This window comes from Arachis ipaensis, chromosome B10 (genome assembly GCF_059453495.1).
Source record: "Arachis ipaensis isolate K30076 ecotype BB chromosome B10, ASM5945349v1, whole genome shotgun sequence".
Classification (NCBI taxonomy): domain Eukaryota; kingdom Viridiplantae; phylum Streptophyta; class Magnoliopsida; order Fabales; family Fabaceae; genus Arachis; species Arachis ipaensis.
The window spans coordinates 42,054,864-42,079,978 of NC_142435.1; the positions used below are offsets into that span (position 1 = coordinate 42,054,864).

At 28.0% G+C, this 25,115-nt stretch overlaps 1 protein-coding gene across 2 annotated transcripts; it reads left to right on the top strand.

The window, feature by feature from the left end:
• Positions 1-706: 706 nt before the first annotated feature.
• LOC107623247 (Tetratricopeptide repeat (TPR)-like superfamily protein) lies at positions 707-8,989 on the top strand. 2 transcript variants are annotated; one of them, XM_088507836.1, is made up of 4 exons: positions 731-1,471; positions 1,793-1,850; positions 4,708-4,786; positions 5,279-8,989. In XM_088507836.1, exon 4 carries the CDS (start codon positions 5,459-5,461, stop codon positions 7,478-7,480), a length of 2,022 nt encoding a protein of 673 aa, XP_088363962.1. In that variant the 5' UTR covers positions 731-1,471; positions 1,793-1,850; positions 4,708-4,786; positions 5,279-5,458; the 3' UTR covers positions 7,481-8,989. The 2 variants fall into 2 exon arrangements, with proteins under 2 accessions (XP_088363959.1, XP_088363962.1); XM_088507833.1 differs by lacking the exon at positions 1,793-1,850 and having other exon boundaries at positions 707-1,471.
• Positions 8,990-25,115: the final 16,126 nt, after the last annotated feature.

Sequence of the window (25,115 nt, forward strand, 5' to 3'; positions counted from 1 at the left end):
TTTCTTCTTTTCAGAAATTGATTTAGTTACTACTAAAATGATACTGTTCTATTTTTTTTTTAAATCTGCTTCTATTTTTTATGAAGGCTGAGATTGATTTACAGAAGATCCAATTGATGGCTACTTCTACTTCTAATTTTTGCTGAAATAAATTTTAAATTGGATGAATGAATTTGTTGATTTTTTATGGTTGATGGCTTTTTCTATTTCTAATTTTGCTAAAGTGAATTGAAATTGGATGAATGGATTTGAAAATTTTTATGTTTTGAATATTTTTTGGTGTTTGATTAATTTGGTTTGGGTATGGATTATAAACTTATGAGTGAATCGGTTGAGGTCCGATCCTCTACCACCACCACCACTACCATTGATTTCGGTCTGGTTTGTTGTAGGAGTAGTTTTGGATTCCATGACAAGAGTTGGTGCAAATTGAGTTATGAAAGGTTGAAAAAGTGAATTGAGGTTGAGTGTAGGGTAGTTTAGGAATTTTATTAAAAAATCAACAAAAAATTAAAATTTTGATACTTTTGTGATACGGAACCCATCTTTCATGGTTACAGCGTTAATTTTCTTAGTTTATGAGTTCTTTTGTCAACGTTTGTAAACTTCATGGTACTTTTGGTAGTTTTTCCAACTAATAAATTAGTAATTAACCGGTTCCGTTTCCGAAACTTTGATTTAACGCACATCCAATCCACAAATAGCTAGTCCAAACTCCAAAGTCCAAACTGAGAGTCGATTCGGCCGTGAGGAAGCTCCCGGGAGAGAAGATTGCGCAACAACGCTGCGTTGCGCCGGTGGTATCACAGTACCAAGAATCATCTCAAACAAACTCGCCGGCGGCACACACGACGTAGCACTCGGAGCGCTTGCGGAACCTAGTCGGAACCAAACAGGAACCTCGCTGGAAGGAGAGATCCTCTGCGGTCCGATGGCTTAACCGATGATAGGGAGTGTTTTAGGTAGCCTGCCGGCGTTAGCTCCACGTCGACCTGGCACGGTGGTTCTCTGGTAGAAGTAGTGCTCCTCAGGCGGTCATCGTCGTCTTGTCCTTCTGGAAACGCAGCAGCAGGAATCGCAAAGGAGAGGGAGATGGGGAAGCAATTTCTGTTTTGAATTTTGTGTTGCACCCGGGTTTCTTTCGGATCGGGTCGGTCTGCCAGGCCCAACCCGCAACAAGAAAACTCCAAAGAAAGTCCGAAACAAATGAAGAATCCAGCAACATCAGCACCTCTGCGTGCCTGCCGCACAGTCAGAGCCTCAGTTCCTCTACCCCCCTGGCAGCTCGCCATCACCGGCGACAACCAGGCGCCAGAGCCGCCGCCTTCCCTTTCTTCCTCTATTACACTTCATCATCAGCCGCCAACTCGCCTCTCACCATTCTCCACGTTCCTCACGTTGCTGACCTGTCTGTGTTCACCTCTTCGGCTCTTCCTCATGTTGCCGCCGCCGTCTGAAATAGCACCTGCAGGTATACCAGCATAACCACTCTTGATTTTAATTTTTTTTTTTTTTTACTTTAATTGAAAATCTGAACAAATGTTAACTAAAATAACTTATTTTAAAAAAGAAGATATTTTTTATTTGTCCCAATCCTGATTTATTAATTTTAAATTGTTCTGATTTTTAAAAATATGTTAATGCTTGAGCCTTGATTATATACTTTTATGCTAGCAACTGCACAGTTGGTATTCTTGATTTGTTCTAATATTAGTATGTTTATGCTAACCAATATCATGTAATATTAATTATGAACTGGTCCATTTGTTTTTAATGAACTCTATGAAATTAGGAAAGGGATTCAAAGATAAATGGAATTTGGATTCTTGGAGAGATTCAAGTTCACTTGGGTAACAACTTATGCTTCTGTCTTATTTACAAATTATAATCATCTTAATCTTTTACCACACCCCTGACATTACAAGAACTTAGCCTGTGTATGTTTCCAGATAGTTGGTTACATAGTCAGAAGATATATATGATCAATACCCAGTTTTTTGAATGACCATTGATGAGATGAGTGTTGAAAAGTTAATTCTGTTGACATATCAATACATAATTAAATATATTTAAATACACTTAAATTGTTAATGAGAAAGTGAAAACAGACACTTAGTATTCGAAAGTAACAATTGAAACTCTGGAACTAGACCTGCATAATAAATGAAACTGGCCAAAGAGTGAGTAGTTACATCCACACCAAGTCACCCATGAAATACAGCTAGCAGAATTTAATGAAACCACCACGTGAGTAAAACCAAACTCACATAAATTTCATGATAAGCTCAATTCATATAGTCAAGTACTAATAATAGTATCCAGGTAGTAAATTTTGATCAAAATTTAATATTGCACCTACATGAAACTTTGCTCAGTTTGGCTTTGAATGACAGAAAAAAACTGGAATTTGCAGAAGCTGAATCAATGAAAGAATTAATGATTTGGTGATATGATAATTAGAAGAATATATAGAGGATATTTTCTTTATAGTGGGGGCAACAAGCTAACAAGAACTGCACAAAATAGTAGAATCCCGTAACTCCCAACCAACTCTAACTATTATGAATACTGCTAAGCATTAGCTCCTTAATTACCCAGTTTTAAGGGTTTAACTAACGATGCATATTTACATGAGTTTGATTTTGAGTAAACAATCAACCCTGTCTTTATTCTTTCTTCAGTAAAATATGACCAATGGGATAGTAGCATTTCTTGCAGCAAAGACAATATAGGAAACATTACCCAAATTCATTCATGATGAAGCTCATCCACATACACATACATAGCCATTCTAGATATAGCTCAAATATTATGACCAGAAACAATAATCAATAACAAAGATGATTCACAACACTGTCTATTTTTCAATAACAAATTTCTTCTTGTATTGACAAAACAAAAAATATAGTGTTCCAACATGGAAGTGCTCATAAAACTAATAATGAAATCCATGAGCCAGCACTTTGTCATGAAAGTGCAGTGCTTTTTCAGCGTTACCACATAAACCTTTGATGATTGTTGTCAATGTTACGGTATAAGGCTGAAAATCACTCTTGAAAATCTTTGCAAAACCAGAGACAGCAAGAGTGATCCAAACCATTCCGCAGCAACAATTGATTAAGATATTCAAAGTAAATAAGTTGGGAGCGATTACCCTGGATTGCAATTGCTGAAAAAGGGAAATGGCAGTGGGGCAATGGTTGGTCTTGGCAAGAGATCCCAAAATCTTGGTGAATTGAATGATGGATGGAGGGCGACGCATAAAGAGCAAGCGAGTGAAGGAATCAACAGCTTCATCAAGTGATGGGGGCTGAAAGTGAGAGTGTAGGGATGAATTTGAAGGGAAGCAAAGACGGAGAGCAGAGTGGGAAACAGAATTTGGGGTTTGAAGAAGAGCGTACTTTAACATGATTCATGAGAATGGGAACAATGGCAACATTCTTGCAATCAAGAGAGGTATGGTAAAACGGAATGCAATGCGTTGAAGAGTGGTCCTACCTGAGAGAGTGAGAAGAGTTTAGCGAAGGGTTAGGGAGGGCAAGGATAAGAGATACAGGGAGGGAGGGGAGGTATGTCCATTTTAGTCATTTTACCTAATATTTTAGTCTTGTTCATGTGTATCCAAACATAATACTGGACATTACGTTAGTGTCTTGTCCATCATATCCAAACACAATACATAAAAGATAATTTTTAGTGTCTCTGTTCTATTGTCTCTGTCTCAGTGTCTATGTTCTGTCCTGTCTCCAAAAACAAAAACGCAGCCTAACTGAATTCATAGAGATTTATTTTCTCCGAGGACAAATCTGACTGCTGATATAATTGTATACCCAAAATACCATTACCAAGATGTATTATATTTTGTTGGTATGTATTTGTGATAGGTTCAGGGAGCAGCAGAAACGGCAGGCTTTATTGATGAACCAGGGATTGCAAATCACGATTCCCTTATTCAAATACACGGTTGGAACTACCAACTATGGAGGGTGTTCTTCCTCTTCAGTTCTAACAGTTTTAACAGAAAATTCACAAAACTAAAACTAACTAATCATCTAGTATTTATAGGCAGCAGCTAGGACTAAGAACTATTGCCCTTATGCTTGCTAGTGCAGCTCAAAGGAAACAAGCAGATAGCTAATTCACAGCAACTAGGAAGTAGGAGCTAAAACAACTAAAGACCAGCAATTAGACTACTTACTTTTCCTCTTGTAAACTAAACCAAACATGTTTCTATCAATTTGTTTTATATTGATACGTTATTGAGAAGTGAAAGGAATAATAATGGCTATAAAGTAAAAGATGGTATAAAGATTATGTTAAATTTTCTAAAAGGATGCAATTCATAATATTTACCCAAAACAAAAAACACAAAGACCATTAAAAATTGTGTGAGAAATTGAAGAATTTTCCCTTTCCATGAAATGAAATGCATGAATCATCTTATGGTTTATAATTAACTTCGAGATAAATGAAGGAGGAATCTATAGCTGATGAATGTAACTTACTCTTATTGCATGAATATTTGCTATTTTGTTATTAAAATTCGTGCATCTCTTTCTTGCTGCTACTTGCACCACGCAAGGTCGAGCCACCCCCTTTTCAGCGCTATCTCCATAATGTGTTGGTTATTTATTTTGGATTGAAAACTTTGTCTTCGTAATGTACTGACTAATGACTAATGAGCATCTTGGAATCTCTATGATGCAGTTCGAAGAAATTGTGGGTGGGACAGAGGCCTGTAAAGCTATCAGTTTGGGATTTAAGACTCCTAGAGATGCTATTCAAGGTTTCACCTTCCCCCCTTTGTTTACGTTAACTATTAACTATTATCTTCATTAAACTTTTGAGCTTTAATACTTTTTTATCTTGCTATTGAATCCCTTGTTTATACATGACGTGGTGTTTGAATGCCGCAATGGAAGTGGCTCTGGATATTACAGTGTCATTATTAGGCATAGCATTAATACATAATAGATTATCCTTTAAGTTTAGCTGTGGAGTATGTGAATCATCACTGTAGCATGGTCTTGCTTATTTATGCTCGTCTTTGTAACCATTATAAATTAATATTCATTAAGATGGTCTCTTCCTATGTTCTCTGATCATGATGCAATTCATGCTAAAATTGTACATAGAGATTTCAATTGTCATTAAAAATCATAGGGGTTAGTCCACTTGTAGTTCCCTTGTGTTTGTTTGATTTACTTAAGCCATTTTCATCCTAGATGTGAGTTTCTGCTATGGCTCTGACAAGTATGGTTTTTCTGCACGTCTCTAGGAACTTACATTAACAAGAAATTCCCATCCACGGCCACCATTTCCATCCAAGGTTGCATTGTTGCTGGTATTTGCCACAGTGCCAAAATGACCAAGATTCGTCGCACCTATCTTCATTTCATTCAGAAATACCAAAGGCAAGGCTTTTCTACCTTTCTGTAGGCGTTTTGAAATAGAACAAATGAATAGGGCAATTAAGGTTTCAAATAAAGACAAGAGCTTTGGGAGCCTTGTAGCGAAGTGTGAATCGCTATTGCGAAGATATTCAGCATCTCACTTACTTTCTGAGACCAAAAAGCTTCATGCCTTCATCCTCACCCTTGGCCTTCTCTCCTCTTCTGATTTTTGCTCAATGCTTTCCACAAGCTACGCCCAATGCAGCCATGCTTCCTATGCATCCCACCTGTTTGATAATTTGCCCCGACGGAGCTTGTTCTCCTGGAACACCATGATGAGGATGTATGTTCAAATCGGAAGACCCCGCAATGCTCTTAACTTGTTTGCCGAAATGCTTGATTCGGACCATGTTGCGCCTGACAATTTCACATACCCAATAGTCATCAAGGGTTGTAGTGATTTGTCCTTGTTTGATATGGGTGTTGGAGTTCATGGTCGGACATTGAGGGTCGGGTTTGATTCGGACACATTTGTCCAGAACTCTTTGCTGGCGATGTATATGAATGCTGGGGAGAAAGAGGCAGCCCAGCTGGTTTTTGACTTGATGCAGCAACGAACTGTGGTGTCTTGGAATACAATGATTAACGGGTACTTTCGGAATAATTGTGCTGAGTTAGCATTGAGGATGTATAATAGAATGATGGATGTGGGTGTAGAGCCTGATTGTGCAAGTGTGGTTTCAGTACTGCCAGCTTGTGGGCTTTTGAAAAATGTGAAGCTTGGGAAAGAGGTTCATTTGTTAGTTAAGGAAAAGGGTTTCTTGGAAAATATGACAGTCAGGAATGCATTGCTGGACATGTATTTTAAGTGTGGTCATATGAAAGAGGCATGGAAATTAGTGAATGGGATCAAGGAGAAGGATGTGGTGGCATGGACAACTTTGATAAATGGATACATGATTAGTGGCGATGCAAGAAGTGCTTTGGTGCTTTGTCCGATGATGCAGTGCGAAGGAGTGAAACCAAATTCAGTAACTATTACTTCTCTACTATCAGCCTGTGGCAGTTTGGCTTCTTTGAAACATGGCAAGTGCTTACACGCATGGGCAATAAGGCATTGGCTTGATTCAGAGGTTCATGTGGAAACATCCTTGATTGACATGTATGCGAAATGCGCCTGTGGCAATCTCAGCTATAAACTGTTCATGAAAACCTCTAAAAAGAGAACACCCGTGTGGAATGCGGTTCTATCTGGGTTCATACACAATGGCCTTGCAAGAGAAGCAATAGAACTTTTTAAACAAATGTTAGCGAATGACGTACAACCTGACAACGTAACCTTTAATAGTATGCTTCCTGCATATGCTATTCTTGCCGACCTACAACAGGCAATGAACATGCATTGTTACCTTATAAAGTTGGGATTTCTTTCCAGACTTGAAGTAGCAAGTATTCTAGTCGATATATACTCCAAGTGTGGTAGTTTAGGATATGCTCACCAGGTTTTTAATATAATTCCTATGACAGAAAAGGATATTATCATTTGGAGTGGAATAATTTCTGCATATGGAAAACACGGGCATGGTGAAATGGCTGTTTCACTTTTCAATCAAATGGTACAGTCTGGAGTGAAACCGAATCAAGTTACTTTCACCTCTGTTCTGCATGCTTGCAGCCATGCAGGTTTGGTTGATGAGGGTTTGTCTTTGTTCAAGTTTATGCTTAAACAACATCATGCTATTCCCAATGTTGATCATTATACTTGCATAATTGATCTTCTTGGTCGTGCTGGTCGACTCAATGATGCATATAGCCTTATTAGAACAATGCCTATAACACCTAACCACGCTGCTTGGGGTGCACTACTTGGTGCTTGTGTGGTTCATGAGAATGTTGAACTGGGAGAGGTAGCTGCAAGGTGGGCTTTCGAGCTCGAGCCTGAAAACACTGGAAATTATGTATTGTTGGCCAAACTTTATGCTGCAGTGGGAAGGTGGAGAGATGCAGAGCAGGTAAGAGATATGGTTAATGAGGTGGGATTAAGAAAACTACCAGCACACAGTTTAGTTGAGGTCAGAAATTTGTGACTAACATACTTGAAAATTCTATCAAAACATGAGTATTACTGCTATAGCTTCTGAAGACCCTATAAAAGGGCTGAGGTCATGTCCTTTCTAGAATTGTGAAGTGCCAACAGTATGAATCAGGGGGGGAATTCTATCCATATTATATGGGTGATCTTCATGTTAAAGGTGTGTCCCTTTGACCTGCTACAAGTACTCCCGTTGTCATGATGGGCAATTCAGTACACAAGCATCCCCACCGAAAGTGTGTAATGTACTCATTATAACCTGATAATTATATCAGTGATTGTTTTAACGGCTTGAAACTGTCACCTTGAGGTCACACAGAGACAACTCAACTGTTGCTCGAAGGCTCCCCTTTGTCTCCCGCTATCATGATGAATTGTTGAAACTTTTATTCGCTTCTCACAAAGCAAGATCTGGTAATACCACGTTTTCCTTGTCATAAAGAGCTATATAGTATATACTATGCAAAAGGTGTGACACTCTGGGTTCGGAATTGAATATGGGAGATGCAGCTAGACTATTATCATTAGCTTAACTATGTAAGATTGTAATTACATTCGTTTTCGAAGAAGAATGGCACCGGATGATCTTTGCTGTATTTGTGGTCTTTATCCTGAATCTGTGCTCCATGTCCTCCAAGATTGTAAAGTTGTGCACGAGACATGGTAGAGCATAGATAATTCATTGAATATGGATACTTTTTTCAGTAAGCCTCTCTACTCTTGGCTCCTGGAAAATCTATCGGCTCAATCCCACCACCAAGGTGTTCCTTGGCCCCTGATCTTTGTTTGCACAATGAATACCCTCTAGTTTCGGCAGAACAAGTTCATCTTTGAGGCTGACCACTCTATGCAAGGAGATTCCATTTGTTGGACAGCTTTACATCTAGCTAAACACTACCATTTTGCACAATCCGAGCTTTCTCGATCCAGGAGTAGAGTTGGTTCCTTTTTTGAGAAACAAATTAGATGGATGCCCTTTGCCTCGCCATTCTTCAAATTAAATACTGATGGCTCAGTCACAAAAGAAGGAACTGATGGCTTGCGGTGGTATCATAAGGGATCATGATGGTAAGTTTTTGGCATGTTTCAGTACTAATTTGGGTACTTGCGATTAATTCCAGATGTCACAGGTTTACCGCTTGGGAAATTCATCATGAATTCAGGGAAGCAAATGCTTGTGCTGATCGACTGGCGGCACAAGGTCATAATCTGCAGTTAGGATGCCACTTTTTCTTTAGTTCACCTTCTGTTATTTCTTCATATTTCATGGCAGACGCCATTGATACTTCTCTTTCTAGAGTTGTTTGTGTAGTTTTCTTGGGCTTTAGCCCCATTTCTTATAAAAAAATAAATGTTATTTCCACATACACAATAGACATTATTTGGACTAGTGCATTAGTAGCTATTAACATGTCCATTAATCTATCATTTTTATTGATTAAACTAAATATGTATAATGTGAATAGTGATAAATGTGAATGTAAGAATACATTGGAATGGTTCACGTGTTGTCTTCTAGTTAACTTTACTGCTTGCCATACCTTTTTTTTAGTTCTTTATTTTTTTTACTATATATTATTAATGTTTAAATTTTACTTGTGCCGTTGTGCGATTAACATTTGGATCCAAGGTGCGGAACGTTACTTGTACAACTGAATTCGAATTGGCAACACAGTTTAAAGAATCATTTCTCATTAATGCATACAAAAATATAACTCACAGTCAAGCATGGCTTATTAATAATAATAATTATTAATAATAATAATTATTATTATTAAGACATACATGATTGGAATTATATATTTGTATGCATTAATGAATAACAATTCTGATGCTTGACATTTTCTATTAATTGTCGATATTTTTTTATCAAAATAACTTGAATATTTAAGTCTTTATATTTCTGTAAGTAAATGGAGTGATTAACCGATGACGTACTTTGAATTTTGGATGTCTTCATATATTATTAGACATTGGGTTTTAACTTTTAATTAAGACCTAATTACTATAAATGTATATTATAGAAAATATTCATTCTCCGTCTAATTCTCTTGACAAGATCTATTACGTGCCACTTCTAAAGAGAGATTTTTTGGACAATACCTCTAGAGAGATTAAATAGGATACGCCTTTTCCAGTACCAACATGTGAATAAACTTTTACAACTAAGCTCATATGATTAAAAACATATGGGCCTTTCTTATTATAACACGTGTGCTTTTTGAGATAAAAGCCCATATATTTTTGCTTTCTAGTTTATTTATACTTTTTAGCCAAGACCCAAAAAAAAAAAAGAAAAACTTTTTAGCTAACATTTGTTGAAAAAAAAAAAACACTTCCATGTAAGAGTTTAACACAAGATCAATAAAGAATAACTTACGATTCTACCACAAAAAAAAAAAAAAACTTATGTTATTAACTCACTAATCTAATTAAATAAGTTTCAGAAATTTTAATTTTACTTTGTAGATACAGTAAGTCATTGATTAATAACAAATTTTTAAATAAAATATAAATTTATAACGAATTAATTTTTAATTTATTGGGTTAGGAGATTCTGTAAAACAAAAAATAGCTAAGAGTTTAAAATTACGTGATGACAAAAGTGAAAACGAATAATAAATGTTTATTTTCTGACAATGTATTGAAGGTAGTATTTTATTATTAAGAGATGGCAATGAAGCAAAGAGGAAGAAAAGACAAGGAAATGTATAGAGACATCATTTGGATAAAGTCATTGACTCAATCCCATGTGAGAGGTCGGTCACTATATCATATCCAATACTACGTAAAGGCCTAAATTGTCCAATTTAATACACCATTATCTCAGGTTTTCTTCAGGCCAAATAAACATATGTGTAAGAAGTGTTTTTCTCATATATATTTTAAAGGGTTAGGGATCATGTTTCTTGTCATAAACTCATAACACATGTATATCAATTTAGCTTTTATTTTTTTATTGGCATTAAAAAAAAAATAGAATGATGAATCATATATCAAATATAGAGTTAAAAAGTAAGAAAGTTTTGTTGATAATCACTACTCGTTTTAAAAACCGCTCTTATGACATTAAGTTGTTCTAGCAATATATAAAAACTAGTTAGATATATTTTATGATCTTAAATAATTTGAAAAATAATAAGAAAAATAGAGAATCAATATTATTTTTCTTTTCTTTCCTACAATAAGATTCACAAATCCTTCATCTTTATTTATCAACAGCTTTGTTCAACTAAATACTAAATACTAAGGGTGTTCAACTAAATTTTCATCAAGAGAAAATAAAATAATGATGAGTAAAATGAAATTAGGAGTGTATATTAAGACCCTAAAAGAAGGTACTCTTCTACTAGTTAAGGAAGCAATTAGAATCTTAGCACCGAAAAGGAGTGGCATAATTACAAAACGAAAAAGAAATAATAAAGAGATGATTGAGTGAGTGCAGAGTGCACGAGTTGCTGCCATTACTTAGCGGAATTATCGCTCGTGAGTCTTACGTTAAGTACTTAATTAATTAAGTCCATGACTTCAATCTTCATATAATTTTTCACCACCAACATTCTTAAATTCATCATTATCGATGTTTTCTGTGGATAAAAAATTTATTATTAAATCAGTCATTTATATTAAAAAAAAATGTTAGAGGATAAATACATATAATGTACTGATATTGATATGAATATAAGACACGACATAATATGAAACACGTAAATACACAAATTTTAAATTTTTATAAGACACAAGAACACGGTATATATATAAAATATAAAATATTTTTTTAAAAAAATTAATGATATTTTAATATTTTATTGAAATTAAAATATAAATTAATTTTTTTAATTATTTTTATTATTTTTTAATTATATAAAATATTTAAATATTTTTTATTTTAATATATAATAATATATACTATTTCTAAACTCATTTTAAGAATACATATTAAAAATAAGTCTAGACAGCTGACACATGATGGTATTTAAGTGTGTCCAAATGTGTCCAAAAAAGAATTTCTTTTATTTTTTTTATCAAGACACGATTGAACACCAAACACATATCTCAAATGAATATCGTATTCAAAATGTGTCCGATGACATGCAGACAGAATAACTCAACGAAATATTCATACTTCATAAATAAATACTTTTTATTAATGTTAGTCTATATTTTAAGTTAATATTTTATTTTTATACTACTATAATTTAGGGTATATGATTTACATTTAGAATTATAATTTAGTATTTAACTAATATCATATTTGTTAGATATCACATATAATAATATATTTGTCGACTAAGTATTGGTCCAAAATAATGAATTTTATTAGTTATGTGATATTATTTTATATAAAATATATCTTAAAATATGAAATATATATTAATATATATATATATATATATATATATATATATATATATATATATATATATATATATATATATTGTCATCAGTGATTTAGTGGTTGATTCTTGATGTGTTGGTAGCATTTTTTATTCACCATATATGCTTCATTGTAAAACATGAAATTATTGTATAGAATGTAATTTGTTTTCTATCCTCAATTTTTTTTTATTAACTTAGAGTCACACGCAGCTATACATCTCGCGTTATTCTATAAATACTTCGCTAAGATGATACATAATTTTATTTTTTTTATAAAAACAAAAAACTCAGGAAAAAAAGAGTTTATATATAGAATTAACATTTGATTAGTCCAGTAATTTGATATTTAATTTATTGGTGTTTGAATGATATGAGTTGCAATTATAATAATTTCTTTTAAACTCCATCAATTTATACTAGCTAGCTAGGTCTTAATAAATAAGTGTGTGGTCTTTTTATCCTCATATATCTTTAAGTAGATTTTGACCATTAAATACTTATGTCACAATTGTACAATAATACAGATTAATTAACTATCAACTTTTAAAGTCTAATATAATAATACATTGTTACTGTAACATCGAAAATCCAATATATATATATATATATATATATATATAATCACCTGATAGACATACAAAAATATCAAACTCAAATGCCAGATTAATAAAAGATAAGAGCCATCTATCAATGAAGGAAAGCTTAATTAACACAAAATTTCTAATATTTAATTCATATTTTAATCAGAAAAATAGATTAATAAAATATCATACTCTATCTATTTTAAAATATCTTTTTTACGTTTTAGGTTCATTAAAAATTATAAACTATACTACATATATATATATATACAAAAAATTAGTCACCGAATAAATTATCTGTATAAAATATATATTATTAAAATATAAAATATATATTAAAATCAAATTAAACAATATATATATTTATTTACAAATATATAACGATAAATTTACTGACTAATTTTTGTGTGCATAGAGTATTTTAAAAAAAAAAAAACTAATATATCTAAACAATTTATATTAAATAGTATGATATATAGATATACTTGCTTCGTGTGTTTGAGGTATTTTGCTATAATCTATCCAATAAGGGGGACAAGATAATCATAAGAAACTAATAATGTGATCAAAGAAAAAAAAAACTCCTTAACAAATAAATAATTCCATGCTTGTTGTGTACGTCCAAATTAAAAGAATAAATAAATAAATAAATAAAGGAGGTGTTAATGGTGATAAGAGAGTTACGTCGTCGCCACCCTCCAAAGGGATAAACTATAAAGAATGTAGCAAGATTGTTGGGTGATGAGAACGTGCATGACATGATTATTGTTAACGACAAGATCCTAATTTGTCTGTTAATACATCCTCGTCTACGTGTCGCTTCCTCTATGGGCCACTGCTATTTGTTTTGTTTATCATCAATGATTTAATGATGGGAATGCAAATAGGAATATTTGGGATCGAAGCACACACCTCACATGGCTATGTGCCTCTTTTTCTGTTTGAGACATAAACGCATTCATTTATTTTATACAATCATTCTAGTATAAAACAGATATTAAAATATAAAATATATATAAAAAATAAATTAAATTATATATTTTTTATTTTGTAATTAATTTTTTTATGTATATATAATATTTTTTATTAAAAATTATTAAAAATGTCTTAATTTATATTAACAAAAATTAATTATATAAAATTTTTAATATATAATTTTTTGAAGCAAAAGGAGGCATAATTATTAACTCATCGGATCCATGGCTGTGGGCGGCTATAACCTTTCTCATCAATTACAAATGCAATATGATTTACAATTATAGAATGTTGGTCCAATTTAATTATTTGCTTATCGTATTTGATATTATATATGGAATATGGAGCATGAACCTTCGTAATTGTACATCTATATATCTCCGACATTTCCGTTGCTTAAATTTTAGGGTGAGTTTGGTCACTAAAAATAAAAATTAAATCAAACGCACTTTTAGTGTTTGTGTCTTGGCATTGGATAAGCAGGCCAGTTAGATAAACACGCTTAAAACGTCTTTTTTTAAAGATGTCTTTATGTTGTGTTTTAATTGGTTTTGGTATAATTTATTCGGTGTTCTTCATCACATATTATTAAATTCTTCAAAAGATTTTCTTTTCAAAAACAATAAAAAACATTTAATTTGGACTAAAACAAAAAAGGTAATAGATTAACTGTTAGATTTTTTTTTAAAAGATTATTTACATAAAAAAATATATCACATTCATCAAAATATATATATATATATATATATAAAACAAGCTCAAGCGTTTAAAAATTTTTATAAATAAAAAAAATAATTAATTTATATTCGTACAATATATAAAATAATTACTATATTATTATTATATTATAGATTAAGATTCACTAATTTAATTTTTTTTATTTTTAATATAAGTATTAGAAATAAATAAAATTTTTATAATTAAATGTAGTGTAACAAAATATATATAATATTAATTAGTTCTTAAAAATTTTTAAAAAATAGTTTCTCATTTTAGTAAAATAACTATTTATTAAAGTAGACAAATTAATTATTTTTTCACATATACGGTTTTTTTAAGACATAAAAGCAATTAATTAGGACATTGGTTAAGATAATTAAAGTCACTATTTCATTAAATTTTTAATTTAAAGAAAAATCCTAGTTAATTTTGGTATAGAAATTTCGAATTTAAAAACATTGATAAAAATTATATTGAATTTTGATTTATTTGATTTTCATTTAAATTAATCACTACATAAGTTAAAGTTCTGTTTTGAAGTTATATTCGAGCTTTAATCTGATTTTTAAAGTTTCAATTTACTTAGTTTGATTTTTTAACTTAGGTATCCGTGACTCATATTAGGGTTTTAAGTGTTTAGTTGAAAATAAAAAATAAGGTAAAAAAATTTCAATTGTCACATCAAATAGTCGCTAGAATGTATAATGTAGCAGTCGTTAGTCCATTTCAGCATGTCGTTAACGATTTTGTGAGACAGTGACAAAAATAAGAATAGGAACCAATGTGAGTCATAACTATTAAGTTGGGAGACATAATTGTTAGAACTGATTAGGAACCAATTGGGAGACATAATTTGTTGTTACTTGATTAGGAACCAATTGTGAGTCATAACTATTAAATTGAGTAAATCGAAATTTTTGAAATTAGATTGAAATATAATTGTTAGAACTGAACCAGTGATCGAACCGATCAAGCTACTGGTTTACTGGTTTATTGGTTCAACTGATAAATCAGTGGCTGAACCGATAAAACTAGTCTCACGTAAATATAAAATATAAAATAGTTAAAAACTTAAAATTAAAATTTGAAATGCATATCTTCACTAACATTTTATGAAGAATCAAGTCTCAACTTCTAAAAATAACTAATATAAAAAAAACCATAAAATTTTAATACTACAATAGTATTTTATTTTGACACAATAAAAAAATAATTAATTCACAAAGCCTATCATCTAACTATAATATCAGTAGATTTTAACACTAATATCAAAACAAATAACCTTAATCACAATACTAGCAATAAAATAGATCAAGTAAATTAATAAATTTTTAGTGAAATTTATATTTATATTAATAATGGTATATAATTAAAATATAATTAATTTTAAAAATAGAAAAAACAAAAATTAAATTAAATTAGATATTTATGTATACTATATAATTAGTATTTGTCAAATATAGTACTTAGAAGTGCAATGGCTAAGTGGCAAGTAGAGGTTACTTTTGCTCCAAGGTTCTTGGTTCGAGACCTTGTGGAGACATTTTAAAAATTTTTTCAGACCAGTTTGCACCGGTTCTTACCAGTTTGCACCGATTTTATTCCTTAAACGGTCCAAAGAGTAAATTGAACTGGACTATAATCCAGTTCTAGTCCGGTTCACTAGTTTTTTGGTCGAACCAACCGATCCAGTTCGGTTTTTACAACTATGGATATAATAATGGTAATTAAGTTGACCATTCAGTTGTTTTAATGGTAATTAAAATCTAATAATAGTTTATAATAAAAGAAACATTCTTTTGCAACAATGAACCTATAGTAATAGTTAGGGGTGTTCATAGATTAGATCATATCCATATAAATCCAACAATGAACCTATAGTAATAGTTAGGGGTGTTCATAGATTAGATCATATCCATATAAATCCACAGTATTTATCCGTATCTAATCTGTAATTTGAGAATATGATCTGATCTGTAAGATGATCGGATTGGATCGAATCGGATCCACACTCTAATCAGATAGAAGTAAATATGTTTAAAAAAGTAAACAAAAAAAATTATTGACTTTTTTTTATAAAAATAAAATTTTTTTATATTTTTTATTTTATGGATATATTTGATATCTGATCCAAACATAAAAAGTGCGAATATCGAATTTGATCTAATGAGTTTAGTGCGGATTGGATCGAAATTTCAGCCATATCCCATCTGTAAACACCCCTAGCAATAATAACTAAAAAATTATAATGATTATATTTTTAACTAAGAGAAAGTGCAAAAAAAAGTACTAAATACAAGAACATTTAATCAAATATTAAAAAAAATTTTACTTTAAAACATACAATTGGACTTTTTTTGCTCATATATATATATATATATATATATATATATATATATATATATATATATATATATATAATAATAATAATAATATAATAATAATAATAATAATAATAATAATAATAATAATAATAATAATATGATAATTGCTTTGTATATCACACAAATATAAACATTTTTTTTCTATGATCTTAAGAAAGGTTTTGTAAGTCTCTAACTTTGTTGTCGATTTTTGTAGTGTTAGCTCTCATATTATCAATTTGATTCATATATAATTCGGATGATAAATTATTTGGTGACGTGCTTTCTTTTTTACTGTGATATACTTGTTTTATTATTATTATTATTATTATTATTATTATTATTATTATTATTATTATGTACATTAAAAAATAACAGGCCAAATTATTGCCATAACATAATAGAAGTATGGAAGTTTATCATTCTTCTCTAATGGAGGAAACAAAATTCTTTTCAATAATTTATTTAACGTTTAGTAGAATAAAAATAAATTTTATTAGAATAAATTTTAGTATGAGTTTAATATTTTTATTCATCATAAAATATTTATAGAATTACTCGTAGATAAATTTTGGAAAAAAGAAAAAAAACCATGATTTTTAATTTTATTTTTAAATAAACTTTATTTTTAATTTTAAAATAAATTTTATTTTTATTTTTTAATAATATTAATTTTTTACCGTATATAATTATTCAATTATTTTTTAATCATATATAAATAAATTACTCTTAATAAGACTTTTTTGTGTTATTCAATTATCTTTTTTTAAAAAATAATTAATTATTAAAATAATTAAATTTTTCACAACAAAAATAATAAAAAATTATGAATGAAAAAAATTAACCATCCTGATAATTTTTTATATTTTTATTCATATTTTAATTATAAACATAAATATAATTTAATTATATTATTTATGAAATGTGACTATAGATGTAGATAAAATTTAGTTATATTACTTATATATAGTTTCATTGTATTGTATTGCTTATAAAGTTAGATTATAATTATGACAATAGAATTGTTCTTGTATTTTTATATGTGTGACTAATTGGTGGTGTTAAAACATTACTCTTAATTATAAATAAGGTTTATAATTTAAAAAATCAAAGACTCAATTAAAAAGATACGAAAAAATGATGTTAAAATATTCTAACTCTTTAAAATAAAAATATTCGAAATTTAATTAAAAATTATTTAAAATTTAAACTCAATAAAAATTTATATTCAATGTATTTTGTATTAAATATATTTAATAACCTATTATATCATATTATATCATATTGGTTGAAATTAGTTTTTATAATGTTAATTTTTTAATAACACTTTATTAGAAAAAACCAGCTTTTCAGAATTTTTTAAAAACTAATTAATATTATATATATTTTATTACAATATATCTTGTTATAAAAAAATTATTTATTTTTAATGCTTATATTAAAAATAAAAACAAAATTTAAATTAGTAAATTTTAATCTATAATATAATAATAATATAGTAATTATTTTATATATTATACGAATAAAAATTAATTATTTTTTTATTTATAAAATTTTTTAAGAGCTTTTATATATATATATATATATATAGATGAATGTGATATATTTTTTTATGTAAATAATCTTTTAAAAAAAAATCTAATAGTTAATCTATTATCTTTTTTGTTTTAGTCCAAATTAAATATTTTTTATTATTTTTGGAAAGAAAATCTTTTGAGGAATTTAATAATATGTGATGAGGAACACCGAATAAATTATACCAAAACCAATTAAAACACAACATAAAGACATCTTTAAAAAAAGACGTTTTAGGCGTATTTATCTGAGTGGCCTCCCAATCTTATCTAATTTTTTTTTTTTTCAAAAAACTCGAACCCCAGATTTTTAGATAAAGATGAAAAGACTATGTCATTTGAGTTATAACTCACAATCTTATTTAGTTTGTGTATAATAATAATAACTTCTAATTTGTATAGGTACTAAAATTGGACGTGTGGTTAGGGTTTATCTACATTCCACTCTCGCTTAGCTTGAACTCGCTTTATCTCTTTCACGTATAAGAAATTCATTTTATTTATTATTATTTTTTTCACTTTGGATTAGGGTTAGTTGTTTATTTGTTAATCAACTCAAAGGTTGTTTGTACATGCAAATTTGTCTAAATAGAATGTATTATGTAACGGGTACACCAAGCTATTCTCTATATTTTTAACTAGTCATATTAATTTATATTAAGATTAATTATTAATATAAAAATAATTTAAATTATATATATTTATATATAAATAAATAATGACTGATTTAATCTTTTGTGTATATATAATTTTTTTTCAACTTTATCACCACACAATCATAGGTTAATTTAAAAAAAAAAAATTCACTCCTTTTTTTAAGAAATGTTAAAATAACTCTTTACTCCTTTTTATTAAAGGTATATTTTTCTCTCTTGTAACTTCTAAAAAACTTCCTCTTTAATTCATTTTAAATTTTTTGTGTTAACTAATATTAACTTTACTAATTTTTCAAAAAAAATAAATTATTTTTTATAAAAATACCCTTGAACAACAATTTTTTTTGTGATTAATTTTTTTTACCAAAGTATCCTTTAAAAAATTATTTTCTACTGATTAAATTTTATTTTTACCAAAAATTCTTTAAAAAATTTTTTAATGATTAAATTATTTTTTTTCTAAATTACCCTTCAATAATTTTTTAATTATTAAATTATAATTTTACCAAAATTTTGGTTAACAATTATTTTTGTATTTTACTATTAATTTTTTGATATTAATGTTTATTATTTTAACATTAAATTAAAAAATCTTACCACTATTAATATGTATAATAGTTAATATTAATAAATAATTTATTTCATAAAACTATTGAAAATTATTAACAACTTTATCAAAATTTAAAAATAAGTTGAAATAGATAAATTTTAAATTTAAAAAATTAACATCTCATTCTTTCACGTCTTTACAAAGCAAGTTTCTTAATAATTAAAAAATTATTAAAGAATATCTTAAAAAAAATGATTTAATCATTAAAAAGTTTTTTAAAAAATATTTTGAAAAAAATATAATTTAATCAATAAAAAAATAATTTGTTAAAAGATATTTTGGGTAACCAAAATTTAATCACAAAATAATAACATTTTTATTAAAGAGTATTTTTGTAAAAAATAATTTTTTTTTTTTGAAAAATGGGTAATATTAATATTATAACACAAAAAATTTAAAATGGACTAAAGATGAGATTTTTTAAAAGTTACAAGAGAGACGAGTGTACAGTTTACAATAAATAGAGAAGAGGAGAGAGTTATTTTAGTATTTCTCAGGGGAGTTGAATCTTCTCTTAATTTAATTAAGAGTAATTACCTAAATCAGTCTCCAAGAATTTTAAAAGTGGATATTTTAGTCTTTAAGAAAAATTAATATATAAAAACATCCACAATGTTTTATTCTGACAGATAAATCTGTCTCCAATTTATTTTTCAACTGAGTAATTACTCAAATCAGTCCCAAAAGATTTTAAAAGTAAACATTTTAGTCTCCAAGAAAAATTAATATACAAAAATATTTTTAAAATTTTTTTTCTGTCAGACATAACAGTCTCCAGTCTATTTTTCAGGATGACTCACTAAATTCTTCAAATATTTATTAGAAAAAGAATATTAGTAGATATTATAATCAAATTAACTTTAAGGTTAAGTTAAAACATATTTAATTTTTAATATGATATTTTTAAAAAAAAAATTATTGAATCATCCTCACTACATACACAATTCCAAATCCAACCAAAAAAAATTAATAAATCTTATATTTTCTTAAATTAAAAATATATTATTGTGGTTTGTTTAGTTTTATGTCTTATTATTTGTATATTTTATTTTGTTATGTTGAGTATTCTCTAATTCTATTTGATATTTTTGTATTTAATATAACTTAGCATGATTTGATAGCTAGGAATTAAATATAATTAAAGTTATTTTTCTATTTTTACTTGAATGTCAACTTGATTACTGAATTATTAATTGAATCAAAAAGTTAATTGAACTTTTACTTCATAATTAGACAAACTTAACATACACATCAATGTAGCACATACATATTATTTTTCTTTTTATAAGGTGTGCAAAAATTACATTAACAAAAAAAGTGTGCCATATTTGCATTCTCCGTTAGTGAGTTACGTCGAAAAATGAACGAGGGACTGTTATGTCTGATAAAAAAAATGTTGGAGATTGATTTGTATATTAATTTTTTTTAGACTAAAATTTGCGCTTTTAAAATCTTTGGGAACTGATTTAGGTAATTATTCCGTCGGAAAATAGACTGGGGACTAATTTGTCTGTCGGAGTAAAACCTTGATGATGTTTTTGTGTATTAATTTTTTTGGAAACTAAAATGTCCATTTTTTTTTAATTTTTGGAGACTGATTTGCGTAATTACTCTTTAATTAATTATTAGGGTTAAGTACGATTTTGACTTCTAAAGTATAGGCCGGAATTTTTTTCGTCTCTAATCCTTTTTTACATGCAAAATTGTCCTTAAAGTTTAACTTGATTTTAAAATGGTAGATCATAGACAACTTTTTCTTCTTCTTCCCTTTCTCTTTTTTCTTCTTTTCTTTTTTTTCGCATGAGTAAAAATATTTTCTTTTTCTTATTTTTTTTTATAATTTTTTTGTTATAAGTAATTTAATTTAAAATTTTAATATTTAAATATAAAAAATAATTTTAAAATTTAATTTTAAACTTTAAAAATAATTTTATATACAAAAAAAAATTAAAAACAAAAAAAATGTCAACCTATATTTTAGAACCAAAATGGTGATTAATCCTAGTTATTAAATACACTTATCTTTTATTAATAATTGTACATGGTCGGTGATTCGAGTAACTAACTATATATTTAATTTTAGCCATTCTTCTTAGACTTAGTTTAATGAAACGTTTGCTTAAAAATAGATTATTAAAACGGACTATTTTTGGAAGATAAGTTTTTGTTTTTAAAGTTATAACCGTTATTGTTTGTAAATTAAAATAAAATAGTTTTTAAAAATAATTCTAACTTTAATAAGCCATAAAGACAAGCACATAACTTTTTATTTACTGAAAAGAAAATAAATAACAACTAAAAAAAAAAAACAAATAAAAAACTGATTGAAAAAGATAATTTTATTGAATACTACTCTCAAACATACAATGATCATATTTAATCAACATATAACTGGTTGACTTATGAAAATTCACAACATTTACCATATGAGCTGTGAAGTGCTCTTTACTCTTAAGTTATAACAAGCTTCAAGATGGAGGGATATCCCATCCTAATTTTCCTATTATTCTTTTCTTGATCTTATCTATTATCTCCGTTACTAACGAAACCCGTTATGGATTTGACTGGCGCTCTAATCTTTTGGAGACACAAATTGTAACCAAAACATGAAATTAGAAATCATGGCAGAGTACATCAACTTGAATTGGTCTAATAGTTAGTTTATTAGTTTGTTTAATTAAGTGGTGAGAGTTCAAATTCCATCTTATATATACAGCAATCAATTGATCAATGACAAATTTTTAAATTAAGTTCCGAACATTAGTCTTAGGCAAACGAGTTGAGTTGCGAAATACTGTAAAAAATCGAAAAAATAAAAATAAAAAAAAATCATGGTGAAGTGTTGAAGTAATAACAACACCACATTGACGTGAAAGATCATCCACCATAGCAACAAACATGCACTAGCTAGATCAGAAACTAACACTTCACGTCTATATTTTCTCCAATTTTCAACTATAAACACACATACCCCCAACATTAGAACATAGACAGTGATAGTGCATCTAAAATAATGTGACACAATATACATTAGTAGCAACTAACACTAACTTCTCCACTTCAGAATCGACATCGAGCCTAACTTCACATTTTCCCTTCATGATGAATAATAATATTAATTAGAGAGAAAACAAACAAAATTCTGGAAATTATACAGAAACAATGCAGATCACCATCAATTAACATTAGAATATTAAATTTCAAAGGAACCATACAATAAAAAGCTTTTGGGTTTTCTCGTATTAAGGTAGTGTGAAGTGTGAATATAATAGAGGCGTGCAAACACGACATGTAGCGGACCACGTTACATAGGGCCCCTCCTAAAACTTTGGTTGGTAGTAATATTATATTTTTCCCAAAGTTTATTGCTTAATTAGTATATGTATGTACACGAGCTCTGTATGAGATAACGTACAAAAACATATAAAATATTATTTTTTGAATTTTTTAAATAAAAATAGGTATAATAACTTTTATTATAGAAAATTTTTAAAGTTAATTAAATTTAAAATTTAATTATTTTCAAATTGAAAATAATAAAATTTAATGAATAATAATTTTATTTATTTTTAAAATATAATAATTACTCATTAATAGTACAAAAATACTATTTTATATTAAAATTAACTATCAAAATTAATCATCAATATATTTGTGTATAAATATGTATTATTTATTTTATTTTTAATGTGTATTTATATTCTAATATATATTTTATAATAATAATTAACTTTAATAATTTTAGTATACATCTAATATAATTATTATAGTAATATATAATATATGATTAAATTAAAATATTTACATTAATTAAAATTTCATCTTTTAAAGATTTCTCTTTAAATAATATTATTATTGATTGAATTTGTAAACAATTTCTGATGATTCATGAATAAAAATTCAATCCTTTTTACGCTTATGTTAAAAATTAATTTAAACAAGTATAATATAATATGAAATAAAATTTACTCTTAAATTACTTTTTTTATTATCATAGCAAAAGAAACTATTACGAAGAATTGTTATTGTTAAAATTTATCTAGAATTATTTTATATTTTAGTATTATATTCATTTTTAGAATCAAAATAATATGACAAATATTATCTGTTAAAATTTATCAATATATTTTTGTCTATTTTTGAGTTAAAATAATTGAATTTATACCTAAAAATAATTTTATATTTTTTTATTAGTTTAAACACCTATTAAAACCGCTGAAGATAAGATGAATACATAATATTTTGTCTTAACTCTTGCGAAATGATAGAAAGAATTTGTGTCTAAAGTCTTAAATTTTTCTTATATAAAATAATAATTATTGTTACCAGTCAAAACGGAAATCTTTTATTATTATAGAAACAAAAGTGATATTAATTATTTAAAAATCGAAGTTGATTTGTCTTAGTTCAACCACTTCTTCTTCAAAAGACAAATCTTGTTATTTGTAAAAAAAATTAAGATATTACTCTGACATTAATAAAGTATTTCGTCACAGTATCTACTAATCAAGAAATTTTTTTTTCAAATTATGAATTTGGTTCTCACTAATAACATTGAGGATAATCAAATTACATCTTAAATATGAAATCCTAAATAACATTTGGTAGTATTTTAAACATTAAGTGTACTCTATTATTTTATTACAAAGGAGCTAATATACAATGTCACTTGAATTAAAATTTAGTGCATTTTACCTTTTGAGTGAATTTTAACTGAAATTAAGCTTCAAACAAATGTTGTCATATCCGTAGTTATAAACAAAGTCAAAATCTTTTTTCCCATTATACACAACCATAATAACTTTATTAAATGTATATTTTTTTAAAATGTATGTGTTAAAAAGGTCAATGTGATTAAGGTTATTCATTTTTTAACTTATTCCTCTAAAAATTTAATTCTCCTATAATTATTATTTTAGCTAACAAAAAACTATCTAATTCAGCTGTTAAAAATATAAGAAGATAGTTTTTAGAGTTTCGTCAAAAGATTGTAAAATTTTATTTAAATCAAATAAGCACAACTGTCTAATCTCATTATCTCACATGATTAATTAATTAACACAATGCGTAATAGAGCTAAAATTTAATCAATTTAAAATATCAATAATTAAAATTTTATATTATTGTAGTTAATAAAATTTTTCTTTTACGTTTAGTACTATTTTTTATTGATATCAAATATCATTGAGAGTTCGTACCAATAGCTATCCTATACATATTTTGGTCTTGAGATATTGTTGGAAGATAGTCGAATGATAAATAACCTCCTGACATGTGATGTTGAGAGCTATGTGAAGGATTACCATGTGTTCATAACACCCAGCGGAAGAAAAGAAAGTAATCCTAAAGATCTATTTTATGCATTAAACTTTATTCCAATAATAAATATATAGTAGATCAGATCTAAATACCTTTAGACGCTTTAGTAAAAATCATTTTCTCCTTCGATTATACGAAGGCTCTATGCGTATCCACACCGAGACCAATCTTTGCTGTCAACTCCTTGACTAATGGACATCTGATCTAAATTGAGAAACCTCTTGCAACTCTTTACACGCCATAAAATTCTTCTCCAAGAATCAGGCTCACATACGTTTATGTGTGTAGAGGTAAAGGAATAAAACTCTTATGTTTTATTCTCATCTGTAATTCCTTTACTCTTGGCATACATATATATAGTATGAGATTTGTTACTGATTTTAAATTTGAATCTTAATTCAAATTTAAATCATATCTTGAAATTCTAAATCTGAATCCTTCAAATTTATGAA